General features: G+C 48.8%; 1 protein-coding gene across 1 annotated transcript in view; it reads right to left on the reverse strand.

Moving 5' to 3' along the window:
• Nucleotides 1-3556, reverse strand: part of ATG5 (autophagy related 5) — a 91690-nt gene extending 88134 nt beyond the window's left edge. Inside the window, exons 1-2 of the mRNA XM_029047358.1 lie at nucleotides 3412-3556; nucleotides 1039-1203 (exon numbers count right to left, since the gene is read on the reverse strand). Coding sequence (XP_028903191.1) covers nucleotides 1039-1146 — 108 coding nt within the window. The 5' untranslated portion in view covers nucleotides 1147-1203; nucleotides 3412-3556. The remainder of the gene's footprint in view (nucleotides 1-1038; nucleotides 1204-3411) is intronic.
• Nucleotides 3557-20042: the final 16486 nt, after the last annotated feature.

Below are 20042 nucleotides of genomic sequence, written 5' to 3' on the forward strand. Positions count from 1 at the left end.
GTTCCTTGACTGGTTTGCGCCGTGAAGCCTGCCTGCCCTTTCCCTTCCTCACCCCTCTATAATCCCTGTGGTCTTAGCGCCTTGCTATCACAAGGAAATGCTGGACCCAAGGTGTATGGTATCCCCCTCTGGTCTGTAAGTTCACTGGGCGCAGAGAACTTGTTTACCAACTCTGTTTTATTGGACTCTCTCAAGCACGTAGTACGGTGATCTGTCCACACTAAGTCCTCAGTAATTGACATTATATCCTTTTCAAAGTCCATTCAGGTTCCTCCAAATCTGTTCATCCCATCATCTTTTATTCACTCAATCGTATTTATTGAGTGCTATGTGCAGAGCACTGTACTAAGAGCCTGGAATGTACAATTCAGCAACAGAGACAATCCCTGCCCAACAACAAGCTCACAGTCCTCATACGACACGCCACCCTCTGGAGCTGTCCGGAGGGGTGGCTAGGTTATAGTTCTGGAAGGATGAGGTTGGAAAGAGGTTAAACAAGGCTTGACCCTCAGAGTTGTGAAGTGAGGAGGGATGGTGCGGGGGGAGAGTCCGGGGCAACAGAGTAATTCCCCGACCCAGGACTGATCCCCACGATCTCTCCCGATTTCAACACGAGGCCCAGCTTAAAAACCATTCACATTATTATTATTAATAATTGTATTTATTAAGCGCTTACTGTGTGCAAAGCACCATGCTAAGTGCTTGGGAGAGTACAATATAACATCAAACACATTCCCTGCCCACAGTGAGCTCAGAGTCATATCAATGGATACTCTTCTTCAAATGCCATCGAGTCATTTCCGACCCACAACGACTCTATGGACATACCCTCTGCAGAACGACCCATCTTCAATCATAAAGTCATTGTGGTATCAGTGGCAATTAAGCTACATAAAATTTTGATGATATTACTGCAGGTTGCTTTCTTCATAGAATTGGATTAACCCAGATGAAAGTAAACCATCTACAGAACCTCGGCGATTTAGAAAGGAAAATGTCTCCAATAGGTAAGGTCCCAACACCAATCGTCAGACTTACATAATACGGTTCTGCTTCTCTTTCAGTTATCTCATCCTGATAGAGCGTGAAGCATGTCGGTATTCGCCCAAACCACACATCTCGAAGCACATCTTTGTCATCTGTCATTCTTCCCGTGAGTAGGGCGGCACATATAGACTGGAGTCTTCTTCCACCAAAGCCACGCTGAAAACAGACATCATCAAAGGCATCAGCCGTTTTCATAGAACCACTCTTTTGAGACTGATGGGACCATTATGAAGCAAGGAGAAAAACCATTTGGGGGAAAATAAAATGCCTGGCTCCGGGAAGGTATTTTGGTGGGAGGCAGCGTCTGCGCTTTTGCTACTGATGTGCAAATCCAAAGCACAGTGTTTGCCTGTATAACCCAACCAGTGCCATCCATCAGTGTCCCACTGTAGCCCTACAGAAGAGTTGTCCTTCGGTTCCAAGATGAGCCTGCTGATGCTGGGATCACCTCCATGGGCACAAGTGTCACCCTGAGCCTCTCTTGCACATCGTGCCTATGAAGATACCCAGGGGCACGTTTTCTGGGGTCTTGCCATTTGGGTGAACGACACTGCTGTCCCCAGACGTCAGGGGGTGGGAGGAAGGGAAGGGAGGGGAGGGAAAGAGTTTATGTCCCGTGTCTGCAGGGAGGATGGCTTGCTGGGCCGGGGGCTTGGGTTCAGCGCTTAGAACAGTGCTTGGCACATAGTAAGCGCTTATTCATTCATTCAATAGCACTTATTGAGTGCTTACTATGTGCATTATTGAGCACTTACTCTGTGCAGAGCACTGTACTAAGCGCTTGGAATGTACAGTTTAGCAACAGATAGAGATAATCCCTGCCCAATGACAGACTCAAAGTCTAAACTGGGGAGAAGTTGGTATTTGTTAAGCACTTATGATGTGTCAAGCACTGTTCTAAGCAATGGGGTAGATATAAGGGAATTAAGTTGTCCCACGTGGGGCTCCTGGTCTTCATTCCCATTTTCTAGTTGAGGGAAGTGAGGCCCAGAGAAGTGAAGTGACTTGCCCAAGGTCACACCGCTGACAAGCAGCGGAGCCGGGATTAGAACCCACAACCTCTGATTCCCAAGCTCGGGCTCTTTCCATTGAGCCACGCTGCTTATCGGATACCATCATCATCCCGGTGGTGCCTTGAGAAGCAGCATGGCTCAGCGGAAAGAGCACTGGCTGGGGAGTCAAAAGTCATGGCTTCCTATCCCGGTTTTGCCACTTGTCAGCCGCGTGACTTTGGGCAAGTCACTTCACTGCTCTATGCCTCAGTGACATCATCTGTAAAATGGGGATTGAGACTGTGAGCCCCAAATGGGACAACCTGATCACCTTGTATTCCCCCCCCCCAGTGCTTAGAACAGTGCTTGGCACATAATAAGCACTTAACAAATGCCATCGTTATGGTGATAATTATTAAAATGGGGATTGAAACTGTGAGCCCCACGTGGGACAACCTGATCACCTTGTATCCCCCTCAGCGCTTAGAACAGTGCTTGGCACATAGTAAGCACTTAACAGATACCATTATTATTATTAAAATGGAGATTGAGACTGTGAGTCCCACGCGGGACAACATGATCACCTTGTACCCCCTTCCCCCCAGCACTTAGTGCTTGGCACATAGTAGCCCCATGATAATTATCATTAAAATGGGGATTGAGACTGTGAGCCCCAGGTGGGACAACCTGATCACCTTGTATCCCCCCACCCAGCGCTTGGATCAGTGCTTGGCACATAGTAAGCACTTAACAAATGCCATCATTATGGTGATTATTATTAAAATGGGGATTGAGACTGTGAGCCCCATGTGGGACAACCTGATCACCTCGTAACCCCCCCACCCAGCGCTTAGATCAGTGCTTGGCACATAGTAGCCCTATGATAATTATCATTAAAATGGGGATTGAGACTGTGAGCCCCACGTGGGACATCCTGATCACCTTGTATCCCCCCACCCAGCGCTTCGATCAGTGCTTGGCACATAGTAGCCCTATGATGATTATTATTAAAATAGGGATTGAGACTGTGAGCCCTACGTGGGACAACCCGATCACCTTGTACCCCCTTCCCCCCAGCGCTTAGAACAGTGCTTGGCACATAGTAAGCCCTTAGCAAATGCCATGGTTACGATTATTCTTCAGCTCCCCCGAGCCCCCGCCTGGAGATGACCAGCGGCGGGGTGTGTCCGCCGTCCCCGGGGAGGAGCGCGGCGCGCAGGGTCGAAGCCCACGGGGGGCGGGAGGGCTGAAGGCGGGGACCCCGGGGCGCCGGCTCCGCCCGCAGCCAGGGAAGGAGGGCAGCAGGCCATCGGCGGCCCCCTCCCCTCTGCCCTGGCGGCCGGGGGAATCGGAGGTGGGGGCGGGCGGCTACCTGACACTCCGCCGGCGGCGGCGGCGGCGGCGGCGGCGGGGAGGAGGAGCGGAAGAGGAGCGGAGCAGGGAGGACGACCGGCGGGGCTGCGAGGGACCCGGCCGGGAAAACTCGCGCAGCCGCACTGAAGCCCCCAGCGATGGCGGGGCCCCTGCCCCACTTCCGCTCTGCGGGCGGCGCCTCGTGATGACGTCACGCCTCCCAGGGAGGCCCCGCCCCACGGCTCCCATTCATTCGTTCGTTCCTTCGCTCGTTCCTTGTTCGTTCCTTCATTCATTCATGCGTTCCTTCATTCATTCACTCATCCGTTTCTTGCTTTCGTTCGTTCCTTCGTTCGTTCCTTCGTTCCTTCACTCGTTCCTTCATTCATTCGTTTGTTCCTTCGTTCGTTCATTCATTCATTCATTTGTTCCTTCACTCGTTCATTCGTTCGTTCGTTCCTTCGTTCATTCATTTGGTCCTTCACTCGTTCATTCATTCATTCGTTTGTTCCTTCGTTCGTTCATTCATTCATTCATTTGTTCCTTCACTCGTTCATTCGTTCGTTCGTTCCTTCGTTCATTCATTTGGTCCTTCACTCGTTCGTTCATTCATTCGTTTGTTCGTTCATTCATTCATTCATTCCCACATTCGTTTGTTCCTTCATTCATTCATTCGTTCGTTCCTTCGTTCATGCATTCCCACCTTCGTTCGTTCCTTCGTTCATTCATTCGTTCATTCGTTTGTTCCTTCGTTCATTCATTCATTCATTTGTTCCTTCGCTCGTTCCTTCGCTCGTTCATTCATTCGTTCGTTCGTTCATTTGTTCATTCATTCATTCATTCCATAGTATTTATTAAGCGCTTACTATGTGCAGGGCACTGGACTAAGGATTTGGCATGGGCAATTCGGCAACAGATAGAAACCATCCCTGCCCAATGACGGGCTCACAGTCTAAACACCATTCACTCAATAGTATTTACTGAGAGCTTACTAAGCGCTTGGCATGGACAATTCAGCAACAGATAAAGACCATCCCTGCCCAATGATGGGCTCACAGTCTAAACATCAGTCACTCAGTAGTATTTATTGAGTGCTTACTAGGTGCAGAGCACTGGACTAAGCGCTTGGCATGGACAATTTGGCAACAGATAGAGACCATCCCTGCCCAATGACCGGCTCACTGTCTAATCGGGGAGGGGGAGACAGAAGGACAGAAACAAGACAACATTAACACGGTAAATAGAATCAAAGGGATGTACACCTCATGAACAAAATAAATAGGGTAATAAAAATATATACAAATGAGCACAGTGCTGAGAGGAGGGGAAGGGGGGATGGGGGAGGGAGCAGAGGGAGGAGGGAATGAATTCATTCATTCATTCAACCGTATTTATTAATAATGATAATGGTGGTACTTATTAAGCACTTACTATGTGCAAAGCACTGTTCTCAGCGGGGATACAGACAAAGTCAGCGGGTTGTCCCCCGTGGGGCTCTCAGTCTTCGTCTCCATTTTACAGAGGAGGGAACTGAGGCCCAGAGAAAGGGAAGTGACTGGCCCAAGGTCACAGAGCTGACACAGCTGGGATTAGAACCCATGACCTCTGACTCCCAAGCCCGTTACTGAGCACTTACTGTGTGCAGGGCACTCGACTAAGCGCTTGGAATGTCCAATTGGGCAACAGAGAGAGACCATCCCTGCCCAGCAATGGGCTCCCAGTCTAAACGGGGGAGACAGACAGCAAAACAAAACAAGTAGTCAGGCATCCCTACCATCAGAATAGATAAATACAATCGTAGATGTATACCCACCATTAATAAAATAGAGTAATAAATGTCATTATTATTATTATTAGAGAAGCAGCGTGGCTAAGTGGAAAGAGCCCCGGCTGGGGAGTCAGAGATCATGGGTTCAAATCCCGGCTCTGCCGCTTGTCAGCTGTGTGACTTTGGGGAAGTCACTTCACTTATCTGTGCCTCAGTTATTAACTCATCTGTAAAATGGGCATTAAGACTGTGAGCCCCACACGGGCGTGGCTCAGTGGAAAGAGCACGGGCTTTGGAGTCAGGGCTCATGAGTTCGAATCCCAGCTCTGCCACTTGTCAGCTGTGTGACTGTGGGCAAGTCACTTAACTTCTCTGTGCCTCAGTTCCCTCATCTGTAAAATGGGGATTAAGACTGTGAGCCCCACATGGGACAACCTGATTCCCCTGTGTCTACCCCAGCGCTTAGAACAGTGCTCGGCACATAGTAAGCACTTAACAAATACCAACATTATTATTATTATTATTACAATCTGATCACCTTGTATCCTCCCCAGCGCTTAGAACAGAGCTTTGCACATAGTAAGTGCTCAACAAGTGCCATCATCATCATGACCTTCCAACTCCCAGTCCCGTGCACTATCCACAAAGCCATGCTGCTCCTTAATCACACAATCGTATTTATTGAGTACTTACTGTGTGCAAGTGATAATAATAACAATTAATAATGATTGTGATACTTGCTAAGCACACACTGTGTGTAAGCACAAGCACTAAGCACTGGGGTAGATACAAGGTAATAAGAGCTGGACACAATCCCTGTCCCATATGGGGCTCACTCTCTTAATTTCCATTTTACAGATGAGGTAACTGAGGCCCAGAGAAGTGAAGTGACTTCCCCAAGGTCTTACCCCTTCCCCTCCCCTCAGCACCGTGCTCATTTGTATATATTATTTATTACCCTATTAATTTTGTTAATGAGGTGTATATCTCCTTGATTCTATTTATCTTGATGATGTTGTCTTCTTTTTGTTTTGTTCTGTTTTGCTTTGCTGTCTGTCTCTCCCGTTTAGACTGTGAGCCTGTCATTGGGCAGGGATTGTCTCTATCTGTTGCCGAATTGTACATTCCAAGCGCTTAGTACAGTCCTCTGCACATAGTAAGTGCTCAATAAATACTATTGAATGAATGCATGAATGGTAGATCTAGGAGTCCTTCTGACTCCCAGGCCCACGATCTAGCCCCTAAGCAACACTGGTTCTCCTCACGCTGGGGAAGTATGGTATAACAAAGTTGGTAGACACGTTCCTTCAGTCAATCCTATTTATTAAGCACTTAGTGAGGGCAGACCACTGTACTAAGAGATTGGGAGAGTATAACACAACAATAAACATACATTCCTGGTACACAATGAGTTCACAGTCTAGAGGGAGAGACAATATAAATATGGATAAGGACGTAAGAGCTGTGGGGCTGAGAGAGGAGTGAATAAAGGGTGCAAATACAAGTGCAAAGGTGACATAGAAGGGAGTGGGATAAGAGGAAGCAAAGAGTTAATGCAGAGTTCTGCACTCAACCTGAAGACCTATGAGAGCCTCTCCCTCCACGCCTCTCCCTCCACTAGTTGTTTAATGTTTGTTTTACTTTGGTGGCTTGGATTTTTTTTTACCATCTATTATTGCTTTGATTTTCACTGTTATTGGTTTGAGTTTCTGTTTACCCCCTGTTAGATTGCGGGTCCCATGTCTGTATCATCTGTTTCCTTTAATATTTACAAACAACAATATTAGTTTTGATTTTTAATTGTTTCTGCAACTTCCTTCCCACGCCTAGATTAAGAGATCTTGCTGGTCAGAGAACATCTTCAATTTATGTTTCTTTGTTTAGTCCCAGGCCCAAGGAGAGTTTCTATGCAGTGCCCTCAGCAGGACTTTTGGGGCCTGTTTCACATTTGTGCTTTTCATTTACCATTCACTAACTGTTGAATGAAATCATCATCATCATCATCTTTATCAGTGGTATTTATTGAAGGCTTGCCGTGTGCAAAGCACTTGGGAGAAGACAGTGCAATCATTAGCATCAACGACACTGAGTAACTACTGCATGCCAACCACTGAACTGGGTGCCTCCTGTTTACAGAGCACTGTACCAGCAGTCTACCATGTGCAAAGCTCTGTACTAGATGCATACCTTGAGCAGCACAATGTATTAGGTCCCTTGTGTAGAAAGAGCACTATGCTGCTCTCCTACTGTGTGCAGAGCACTGTAGTGGGTACCTACTGTTGACTGATGAGTCCTTTGTGTGAATGTGTGAGTTGTGTGTGTCCATGTCTGAGTGTGTATATTTGACTGTATGGCATGTGTGATTGTGTCTGATTATGAGGATGCAGAAAAGGATGGGCATTATGTTTTTTTTCAGGGAGGAAAATACCTCCTCACCAATTTACCTTGTTTTTTGTACTTTTTATCATCTTGTGTTTTGTTTCAACCCTCCTTATCTTTGTGTGTTACCAGTCCCCTCTCCCCGTTTGTCCTGTGAGTCAGGGAACCTGCCCAATTCCCATCTGTGTATTATTTTCCAGCACTCAACACAGTGTTCTGCACACAATAAGCACTTAATAAATACTATACTACGACCACTACCATTACTATTGTTCAAAGAGACCAGAATAGCCAGCGTCGAACAGTCATGTCTTGAAAGTGCAGCTTGTGACCACTAGGGATCAGACTGAAACCACAGAAAACCTCTGGCCTTTGCAAGGGGAGACCAATAAACCCAACTCGAAATTTGCAACCAGGGAGTCCGTTCAAGCCTTCAGTCTTCGCTGCAGAGAGGCCCCAGGTAGCAGCAGTTGTCAAATATGTATGGCTCAATCAAGCAATGGTATTTGGCGGGCACGGCAGATCTTGGGAGCTCTTAGGAGTGCACAATAAACTAAGTAGACATGATCTCTGACCTCAAAGCACTTAGCGGAAACAGACACTAAAATATTATAGGTAGGGGAACATGGACTCTGAAGATGTGAACATAAATGCTATGGCGGTGGGATGAATATCTAAGTGCTTAGGGGGAAAGGATTTAAGTACATAAGTGATGCTCTAGTGAGGGAAAATAGGTTGGGGGGAAGGGAGATTAATCAGGGAAAGCTTCCTGGAGGAGATATGAATTTAGTAAGCTTTGAAGATGGGGAGAGTGTTGGTCTGTCAGATGTGAAGGGGGAAGAGTTCCATGCCAGAGGGAGGATGTGGTGAGATAGATGAGCTTGAGGATCAATGATAAGATTGGCATTACAGGAGTGAAGTGTGCAGACTGGGTTGTGATGGGAGATTAGCAGGGTGCGGGGAGAGTTAAAGCCAATGGTGAGGAGTTTCTGCTTGATGTGGAAATGGATGGGCAGCCATTGGAAGATTTTGAGTGGAGACGTGTGAAGAAAGATGTTTTAGACAAACAATTCAAGCATCAGAGGCTCATTTGGAAGACAGAAGTTACGGGGCCCAAGAATCTAACTGGACTGTCCAACCCTTACCCTGACAGAAACATCCTCTGTCAAATCTGAAAGCTCCAGGGCTGAAGCCAGAACAGCCAACCCCAGCCCAATCTTGAATTTACCCAATTTACCTCAAGCTCACCTTCTAGCTCTGCCTCAGGCCTGATTCCCCTGCCTCCGATCCTTCATGCAGGCTGCTGTTTTCCCAGACCCCCTCCTCCCCACCCAGAATCCTCCAGGCCAAAGCACTTCCCAGCCTTAAAATGTCCTCTAACTCCTCCAGAAAGCCTTCCCTCATTACTTCACAACACCCTTTAGACATGTCAACTCAAATGCCACCCTTTTAGTACTTGTGCATTTTAGTCCGAGTTTCAGAACTCATGTATATTATTATTGCTGTCATTATTATGGTCTTAGTTAAGTGCTTACTATATGTCAAGCACTGTTCTAAGCACTGGAGTAGTACAAGTATCAAGTGAGAAGCAGCGTGGCTCAGTGGAAAGAGCACGGGCTTTGGAGTCAGGGCTCATGAGTTCGAATCCCAGCTCTGCCACTTGTCGGCTGTGTGACTGTGGGCAAGTCACTTAACTTCTCTGTGCCTCAGTTCCCTCATCTGTAAAATGGGGATTAAGACTGTGAGCCCCACGTGGGACAACCTGATTCCCCTATGTCTACCCCAGCGCTTAGAACAGTGCTCGGCACATAGTAAGCGCTTAACAAATACCAACATTATTATTATTATTATTATACAAGTGAATCAGGTTGGACACAGTCCTTGTCCCACATGGGGCTCATATATATTTTATTTATTCTTATATTTACTTGAACATTCAACTCTTGATTTGGCTATTTCAATCTGATATATGCATACTTATTTCCCACCAAATCCTTACTCTCCCTCCTGATTTTACTCTTTGTACATTATTTTTGTCTGTCTCCTCTCCTCCCCTATGAACAGAGAGCATGTGTTTTGCTACCAATGTACTCTCCCAGGTACTTAGCATAGAGCAAAGCACACAGCATACAGCAGGCCCTCGATAAATACCCTGGATTGGCTGACTAAAGTAGGACTTACTTGAGTTTGAAAACATCAGCCAGTGTTGATGTTCCTAGAGAAACTAGTTTTGTCTCTTACTAATCAGCGTGCCTTGGTGATCATTCAGTGGTATTTACTGAGCCAGGTTGGTGGACACAGACACGTACACTCTCTCTCTTTCTCACATACACACACTATACACACATTCACACAGGGTCAGAGAGGTGGACACATACACCTAGAGTCGGGGATGTGGATGTGTAGACACCCAGACAGGGTCAAGGATTTGGTTGTGGAGACTCACACACACACACAGGGCCAGGGAGGTGAACATTCAGGCACAGGCACTAAGAATCAAGGATGTGTAGGTGCACAGGATAAAGGAAGGAGTTGTGTAGACACACTCAGAGTCAAGAACATAGATGTGAAGACACAGGATGGGCTCAGACAGGGGAGGCCCAGCCCAGCCCCCAGGTCTGGACTGAGCATAATTTGGAATGCACTTGGGGTCTGGTGAAGACTCTTCCCTGTTGAGATTGAGGCCGAGGCCAGGAGGGATCCAAAGCCACAAGCCGGAGAAGCAGCATGGTCTAGTGGATAGAGCAAGGCCCTGGGATTCAGAAGGTCCTGAGTTCTAATACTACCTCTACCACGTATCTGCTGTGTGAACTTGAACATGTCACTTCACTTCTCTGTGCCTCAGTTATCTCATCTGAGCCCCATATGGGACATGGACTGTGTCCAACCTGATTAGCTTGTATCTTCCCCAGGGCTTGATACAGTGCCTGGCACATAGTAAGCATTCACAAATACCATTAAAAAAAATTCCCACAGAGATAGGGGAGGTCATGGGGTGGCATTCCTGCCCCTGCTGAGGCTGTAGAGATTGAGGCAGCCCATCACCCCAAAAACTGACTCCATGGGAGCAGTGGCCCCTGCCCTCCTCCCACCCCAACTCCTTCCTCTACTCTAGGGATGAATGGGAGAGGACAGACAGGAACCCCACACCCTAACAAATATTCCAGCCAAGCCATGAGAGGGATCATGAGTAAAATTAGTGTAGAACTAGGGTGTGTGACTCCACCTCCTCAGACAGGTCACCCAAATGCCACGAGGTCTGAAAGAGGCCAAGATTTGACTCACCAAATCCCAACACTGTTCAGCCTGGACTGGGTGCTCCGTGGCACAACTCAGATGTTAGTAATAAGAAACAGGGTTTAGATGAGCAATCAGGGCAAGCAGTGGTGTTGCACGTTGACAGACTAGGAAGAATTATATTCTTAGAGACAGCAGTCTTTCTCAAGCCTGTGCCATATACCTTGGAAGATAAATCTCGGAATCCCAGGAAGTGAGTAAACCAATGCTCAACTTCCTGTCTAGGAAGGAGTGTATCCAGCCCAAGCCTCCCCCTTCCAGGAGACCTGGTCTTCCTGGGTCCTGCTAATTTCTGGCATTTTCCATGTCTAGAAAAGGCTTCTCTCCTACAGACGTGGTTACAGGTGATCTGCTCAGCTGCTGCCGCCTGCCAAAAAAACGAAAGAAACACACCAAAGAAGAATGCTCACCTCCTTAAAGCTAAAGCCCTCCCACCAAGCCCCTACAATTTCAGCATTGCCCACCCTATCCTTCACCCCCCTGACATGCACCATGAGGGGCATGACAGGGGAGCAGAAAGCCCTGCTTACTAGGAATGAACTCCAAGGACTTGTTTTGTCCAATTGAAATTGAGTCCTTGCTTTGAAACTTCTTGCTGCTTTAAGCCCGCTCTCGTGTGCTCCCCAGATGGTCCTCGATGAACCAGATTTGTAAATCATCACTCACAAAGAGTTCCCTGGGATAAGAATCTGGCCTCTGATTGATAGTGCTTGAGAGAGACCTCAGCAAGCAGAACCCTGCTGATGGATTCACGGTGCACACCTCTCCAGACTAATTAGCGCATCAAGAAGAAAGACGGGCATTTGGATTTCTTCAAAGAGCCAGGAGTCCTACTGGACTCCTCCTGTACAGTCTCCATCACCTGTCTGCGGAACACCATCGGGGCTGGACCAGAAGTCCTGTTCTGTAAGATCCTATATTTAGGGCCTAAACTGTGTGGCATGCAGACGGCCCACTGCAAACATTCCCAACAACATGTCATCAAAACACTTAATAGTTCAGCAGTTTGAATGCAATAATAAATCAGGAATGGGTGTTGGTTCAGCTAGTCATTGAGGCCAAGCCAAGGGTAATTCCAAGAGGAGGAAGGAGGAACACCAGTGGACTAGATTCTCATCTAAAGAGCAGGACAGTGGCAAATAAGCTTAGGAGACCTGGAAGGATGAGGTTTCAGGCCATTAATGTAACTATTAATCTTTGCTTTACTACCCATTTCATCAGAAACAACTAGTTGGCCATAGTGATCAATCAACTTTGCAAAGAGGAACAGTGGAAAGAAAAGTGGAAAGAATAGAGACGTTGAGGGAACTTTATCTTTGTGCACTTCGCTCCTGTAACGCCAACCTGTTCACTGTACCTCACTGTCATCTATCTCGCCACCAACCCCTTGCCCACATTCTGCCTCGGTTTTGGAACTCCCTCCCTCTTCGTATATGACAGATGATCATTTTCCCCACCTTCAAAGCCTTATTAAAAGTGCATCTCCTTGAAGAGGCCTTCCCCGACTAGTCCTCATTTCCTCTTCTCCCACCCCCTTCTGCGTTGCCCTTGCACTTGGATTTGTACCCTCTACCCATCTCATCCTCAGTCCTTTCATACATATCCATAATTTATTTTAATATCTGTCTCCCCTTCTAGACTGTAAGCTCCTTTCGAACAGGGAACTTGTCTTTCAACTCTGTTATTTTGTAATAATATTAAGAAGAATTGTGGTATTTGTTAAGCGCTTACTATGTATCAAGCACTGTTCTAAACACTATGTATCAAGCACTGTTCTAAGTGTTGGAGAAGATACAAGATCATCAGGTCAGACACAGTCCCTGTCCCACACAGGGCTCACAATCTAAGTACAAAGGAAAACAGGAATTGAATCTCCATTTTACAGATGGGGGAACTGAGGCACAGAGAAGTAAAGTGACTTGCTTAAAGTCACACAGCAGACACATGGAGGAGCTGGGTTTGGAATCCAGATTCCCTGACTCTCAGGCCCATGCTTTATCCAAGTGCTTGGTACAGTGCTCTGAACATAGTAAGTGCTCAATAAATATGATTGTTTGAGTGAGTGAGTGAGTGAGTGAGTGAGTGAGTGAGTGAGTGAGTGAGTGAGTGTGGAGAGAGGGAGAAAGAGTGGAGAGCTCCAGTAGCTTATTTTTAAAATATCCTCCCAATTCAAGAACCTAAGTCTCCCAACTGTGGTCAAAATGTGGTTGAAGCAAGTGTGGTCAAAGCATGTGTGTGGTCAGAAGCAATCATTCAGTTGGGTCTATTTACTGATTACCTGTGTGTGCTGACCTGATTGCATTTAATCTCTCCCAGAGCTTAGTACGGGGCTTGGGACAAAGTAAGCGCTCAACAAATGCCACTACTATTTTTACAATTATCATTATCATTGCAAAGCACTGCACTTATCACCTGCTGTGTGGAGAACACTTTATTGGGTACCTACTATGTACAGAATGCTGTACTGGATGCCTGCTCTATGCAAGGCACTCTATTGGAAGCCTAGGGTATATAGAGCTCTGTCCTAGGTACCTACTCTGGGCTGCACTCTGCACTAGGTGACTACAGTGTGAAGAACACTGTTCTGGGCGCCTAAAAGTGTTGGAAAGAAGTAGCAGGAGGTTAATTAAAGCAGTCTCTGACTCACAGGCGGTACAAAGTTTAAATGTGAGAGGAGTCAATCAATCAGTGGTATCTGATAGACTAGGGCAAGGGCAAACTCTGAGTCCCCGAAGCCAGTTTGTCTTGCCTCTGCTCCCCCAACCCTCTCTCCTCACTGTCCTTCTCCAACTGCCCTTCCACCTATCCCTGTGCCTCTGCTTTGTTGAATATGCCCCAGAGATAGAAGGGGAGGGAGAGCTTTGGCTTCAGGGGCCACTGAGCTGTTGTTGGGTGATAAGTGGCCACAACAAAGGGCACTCGACCCTCCCTCAGAAAAGAAGGAATAAAATCTCTCTTCAATTTATGTTTCTTTGTTTAGTCCCAGGCCCAAGGAGAGTTTCTATGCAGTGCCCTCAGCAGGCATTTCGGGGCCTGTTTCACATTTATGTTTTTATCATTCACTAACTGTTCAATGAAATCATCATCCTCATCATCGTCAGTGGTATTTATCAAACGTTTACCATGAGCAAAGTAATGTCTACTAAGCACTTGGGAGAGGACAATACAATCATTAATATCAACAACATTGAGTATCTACTGCATGTCCACCACTGAACTGGGTGCCTCCTGCTTACAGAGCACTGTACCAGCTGTCTACCATGTGCAAAGCTCTGTACTAGATACATACCCTGAGCAGCACACTGTATTAGGCTCCTTGTGTAGAAAGAGCACTATGCTGCTCTCCTACTGTGTGCAGAGCACTGTAGTGGGGGCTTAGTGTTGACTGATGAGTCCTTTGCATGAATGTGTGAGTTGTGTGTGTCCATGTCTGAGTGTGTATATTTGACTGTATGGCATGTGTGATTGTATCTGATTATGAGGATGCAGAAAAGGATGTAGCAGAAACCTCTGGGGAAGGTAAGGGGGGTAACCAGTCATTAAGGCAGTCAATTGTATTTTCTGAGTGCTTTCTGTGCGCAGAACATTGTACTAAGCACTTGGGAGAATACAATGTAACAGAACACACTTCTTGCCCACAACGATCTTAGAGTCTAGAGGGGGAGACAGACATTAATGTAAATAAATTACAGATATGTACAGAACTACTCCCTGGGGGTGAGCCGTCGCTGAGTGGGGCCCTCATATTGGCTTGGTAAAGGTGAGGGGGAGTCTTCCTTCTCATTTTCTGGTGAAAACCGGAGGGAATACCAGAACGAGAAGTGAAAAGCAAATCCAAGAAGAATAAGGCCCACGTGGTTATCCTTGGTACCCCGAAACCGACCAGAGCTGGGCCACAGGAGCTGAAAGCATCAGAGCAGGCGGTCATCGGGCCCGAACTGGGATGGCAGTGACTTCACAAGCTATCAGGGCACCAGTCGTGCTTATCAATGACCATTCCCTCCTGCGGCTGTCCAGGGCCCTGCTACTCCCACGGGAGGCTCTGCTCAGCCCCTGCTTCCAGGGTGAACCCCTTGGAGGCCTGACTCTGCTGCTGCCCCTGTGGCCTGCTGGTCCACGTTGTCCCGGGAGCTCCACTGGAAGTCAAGTTCTGAATATCTGGTGATGGTGAGGAAGCCAGGAGAGCAGGAGCCAGAGCCGAGAACCTGCCACTGCTGCCCAAGGAATACGCAGGAAGGGCTGAGCGAAATCCCTAGACACTGGCCTTGGGGAGCACCTTGCCGCCCCAAACTTTGAATTTTGACTGCATGAAGCAATTTGCCCAACAAACCTCTCTGGTCTGAGTTTCCTCATGTGTAAAATGGGCATACAATACCCATTCTCCCTCCCTGTTGGATTGTGAATCCCATGTGAGACTGAAACTGTGACTGATCTGATCCACTTATATCTACCCCAGGACTTAGGAGAGTGCTCAACACAGAGTAAGCACTTAATAAATTCCATTATTATTAGTATTCTTATTCTGAGGATTAGAAGCTTTTAAGAGAGCCGGGTTCTAATACCAGCTCTACCCGTAGCCTGTTGTGTAACCAAGGGCAAGTCACTTTACCTCCCTGTGCCTCAGTTTCCTTATATATAAAATGGGGCTAGGATACGGGCTCTCCCCTCCTTTTACGCTGTAAGCCCCCCGTGGGGCAACAACTGTGTCAGATCTAATTATCTGCTATCTATTTACCCAAGGGTTTTTGGCTCAGTTGAGGGGGTGGACGATTCCCTCTTGCCCTCATCCATCCACCCATCTATCCATTCATTCCCTGGCTGGGCTAATAAATAATCAATAACGTTAGCACTTTTGAAGCGCTTCCTAAGTGCTATACACTGTCCTAGGCGCTGGGGTAGATGCCAAGTAACGAGGTTGTCCCACGCGGAGCTCACAGTCTTAATGCCCATTTACCAGAGGAGGTGACTGAGGCGCGGGGAAGTGAAGTGACTTGCCCAAGGTCACCCAGCCGACGGAGGCCCTGGGCAGGCTAATAAATAATCAATAATTTTGGCACTTTTGAAGCGCTTCCTAGGTGCTATACACTGTCCTAAACGCTGGGGTAGATGCCAAGAAACGAGGTTGTCCCACGCGGGGCTCACAGTCATTCATTCATTCATTCATTCAACAGTATTTATTGAGTGCTTACTATGTGCAGAGCACTGTACTAAGCTCTTAGAATGCACAATTCGGCAACAGATAGAGACAGTCCCTGCCCTTTGACGGGCTTACAGTCTAATCGGGGGAGACGGACAGACAAGAACAATAGCAATGAATAGAATCGAGGGGATGAACATCTCATTAAAACAATAGCAAATAAATAGAATCAAGGCGATGTACATTTCATTAACAAAATAAATAGGGTAATGAAAATATATAAAGTTAAGCGGACGAGTACAGTGCCGAGGGGATGGGAAGGGAGAGGGGGAGGAGCAGAGGGAAATGGGGGGAAAAGAGGGTTTAGCTGCGGAGAGGTGAAGGGGGGCTATAGAAGGAGTAGAGGGAGAAGGGGAGCTCAGTCTGGGAAGGCCTCTTGGAGGAGGTGAGCCGTAAGTAGGGTTTTGAAGAGGGGAAGAGAATGAGTTTGGCGGAGGTGAGGAGGGAGGGCGTTCCGGGACCGCGCGAGGGCGTGGCCCGGGGGTCGACGGCAGGATAGGCGAGAACGGGGGACGGTGAGGAGGTGGGCGGCAGAGGAGCGCAGCGTGCGGGGTGGGCGGTAGAAAGAGAGAAGGGAGGAGAGGTAGGACGGGGCGAGGTGATGGAGAGCCTTGAAGCCTAGAGTGAGAAGATTTTGTTTCGCGCCAAGGTTAATGCCCAGTTACCGGAGGAGGAGACTGAGGCACGGGGAAGTGAAGTGACTTGCCCAAGGTCACCCAGCCGACGGAGGCCTTGGATTATTCAGGTCCCGTGGAGGCGGGGTGGCGCACGTGCCAGGCCCCGCGGGGGGGAGGGACCGGCCGTCACCCCGCCCCCGCGGGCCACCTCGACGCCGGGCACGGGGCGGGGGGCTCCATTCAGTCGGCCGGGAACCAGCGTCCGGCGCGGACCAGGAGCGTCCGGCGCGGACCAGGAGCGTTCGGGGCGGATCAGGAGCGTCCGGCGCGGCCGAGGAGGCGCCCGTCCGTCCAGCGGGGATGGAGCCGGCGGACGGAGCCGTCGGAGCGGCCGAGCGGCGCGCGGGGGGCCGCCCGGCAGGGGGCGCCCGGGAGCCGAGCGGGGGGCGCCAGGGGCCGGAGCGGGCCGCGGCCGGAGGGGGGCGCTGTGCGGCCGGGAACCCCGCGCCGCCGCCGGCGCCTCGGCCGCGGCCGGTGCTGCTGTGCTGCACGTGCTCCGACGGCTGCTCCCTGCCCCGGGCGGGGCGGGGCCGGCAGCGGGGGCGGCCCGGCAGCGGCGGCCCCGCCGGACTCTTCTTCCTCCTCGGGAGGCGGCCGGCGAGGAGCCAGCCGGGCCGGGAGAGCCACAGCCAGCCGCAGCCGAACCCGATGCCGCCTCCTCCGGGGAGACGGCCGGGGTGCAGCCCCCCGGGGGCGGCCAAGAAGCCGTCCGCCTTCACCCTCTGGCTCTCCAAGAAGAAGCCGCCGCCCGGCACCGACTGCGGAGTGTTCGTCCCGCACCCGCTGCCCGCCAGGTAAGCCGTCCCTGCCCCCTGGGCCCCGCATCCGGGGGCATGCGGGGCGAGGGGCACCGGGGAGCCGGCCGAAAAACGGGGGGCTACCAAGTCAGGCCGTCCTCCCTAGGCACCCCTTCCTTCTGCACGGGGGACGACGGTCACACTCCTCCCCTCCCCACCTCCACCCCTACTTGAAGGCAAGTCACTTCGGTCCTCTGTGCCTCAGTTCCCTCAATCTGTAAAATGGGGATGGAGAAAGGCAAGTCACTTCACTCTTCTGTGCCCTCAATCTGTAAAATGGGGATGGAGAAAGGCAGGTCCCTTCACTCCTCTGTGCCTCCGTTCCCTCAATCTGTAAAATAGGAATGGAGAAAGGCAAGTCGCTTCACTCCTCTGTGCCCTCAATCTGTAAAATGGGGATGGAGAAAGGCAGGTCCCTTCACTCCTGTGCCCTCAATCTGTAAAATGGGGATGGAGAAAGGCAGGTCCCTTCACTCCTCTGTGCCTCCGTTCCCTCAATCTGTAAAATAGGAATGGAGAAAGGCAAGTCGCTTCACTCTTCTGTGCCTCCGTTCCCTCAATCTGTAAAATAGAGATGGAGAAAGGCAAGTCGCTTCACTCCTCTGTGCCTCAGTTCCTTCAATCTGTAAAATGGGGATAGAGAAAGGCAAGTCACTTCACTCCTCTGTGCCCTCAATCTGTAAAATGGGGATAGAGAAAGGCAAGTCGCTTCACTCCTCTGTGCCTCAATTCCTTCAATCTGTAAAATGGGGATGGATAAAGGCAAGTCACTTCACTCCTCTGTGCCCTCAATCTGTAAAATGGGGATGGAGAAAGGCAAGTCGCTTCACTCCTCTGGGCGTCCGTTTCCTCAATCTGTAAAATGGGGATGGAGAAAGGCAAGTCACTTCACTCTTCTATGCCCTCAATCTGTAAAATGGGGATAGAGAAAGGCAAGTCGCTTCACTCCTCTGTGCCTCAGTTCCTTCAATCTGTAAAATGGGGATGGATAAAGGCAAGTCACTTCACTCCTCTGTGCCCTCAATCTGTAAAATGGGGATGGAGAAAGGCAAGTCACTTCACTCTTCTATGCCCTCAATCTGTAAAATGGGGATAGAGAAAGGCAAGTCGCTTCACTCCTCTGTGCCTCAGTTCCTTCAATCTGTAAAATGGGGATGGATAAAGGCAAGTCACTTCACTCCTCTGTGCCCTCAATCTGTAAAATGGGGATGGAGAAAGGCAAGTCACTTCACTCTTCTATGCCCTCAATCTGTAAAATGGGGATAGAGAAAGGCAAGTCGCTTCACTCCTCTGTGCCTCAGTTCCTTCAATCTGTAAAATGGGGATGGATAAAGGCAAGTCACTTCACTCCTCTGTGCCCTCAATCTGTAAAATGGGGATGGAGAAAGGCAAGTCACTTCACTCTTCTATGCCCTCAATCTGTAAAATGGGGATAGAGAAAGGCAAGTCGCTTCACTCCTCTGTGCCTCAGTTCCTTCAATCTGTAAAATGGGGATGGATAAAGGCAAGTCACTTCACTCCTCTGTGCCCTCAATCTGTAAAATGGGGATGGAGAAAGGCAAGTCGCTTCACTCCTCTGTGCCTCCGTTTCCTCAATCTGTAAAATGGGGATGGAGAAAGGCAAGTCACTTCATTCCTCTGTGCCCTCAATCTGTAAAATGGGGATGGAGAAAGGCAAATCGCTTCACTCCTCTGTGCCAAGGCAAGTCGCTTCACTCCTCTGTGCCTCCGTTCCCTCAATCTGTAAAATGGGGATGGAGAAAGGCAAGTCACTTCATTCCTCTGTGCCCTCAATCTGTAAAATGGGGATGGAGAAAGGCAAGTCTTTCCACACTTCTCTGTGCCTCAGTTCCCTCAATCTGTAAAATGGTGATGAAGACTGTGAGCCCTACGTGGGACAACCTTGTTACCTTGTATCTACCCCAGTACTTAGAACAGTGCTTGACACATAGAAAGCGCTTAGCAAATACCAACATTATTATTACCTCCTCCAGGAGGCCTTCCCAGACTAAGCCCCCCTTTTCCTCAGCTCCCCTTCTCCTCCCCATCGCCCCGACTCGCTCCCTTTGCTCTATTCCCCTCCCCATAACACTTGTGTATATATGTACATACCTGTAATTCTATTTATTTATATTAATGCCTGCTTACTTGTTTTGAGGTGTATGTATATAATTCTATTTATTTACATTTATGCTATTGATGCCCATTTACCTGTTTCGATGACTGTCTCCATGCTTCTAGACTGTTAGCCCATTGTGGGCAGGATTGTCTCTCTTTGTGGCTGAATTGTACTTTCCAAGTGCTTAGTACAGTGTTCTGCGCACAGTAAGCGCCCAATAAATACGATTGAATGAATGAATGAATGAAGTAATAATAATATGTTATTTGTTAAGCGCTTTCTATGTGCCAAGCACTCTTCTAAGCTCTGGGGTAGATGCAAGGTAATTAGGTTGTCTCACTTAGGGCTCACAGTATTAACCCCATTTTACGGATGAGGTAACTGAGGCACAGAGAAATTGATGACGGTGTTGATGA

The sequence above is a fragment of the Ornithorhynchus anatinus genome, chromosome 19, assembly GCF_004115215.2.
Source record: "Ornithorhynchus anatinus isolate Pmale09 chromosome 19, mOrnAna1.pri.v4, whole genome shotgun sequence".
In the NCBI taxonomy this organism is placed as follows: Eukaryota; Metazoa; Chordata; class Mammalia; order Monotremata; family Ornithorhynchidae; genus Ornithorhynchus; species Ornithorhynchus anatinus.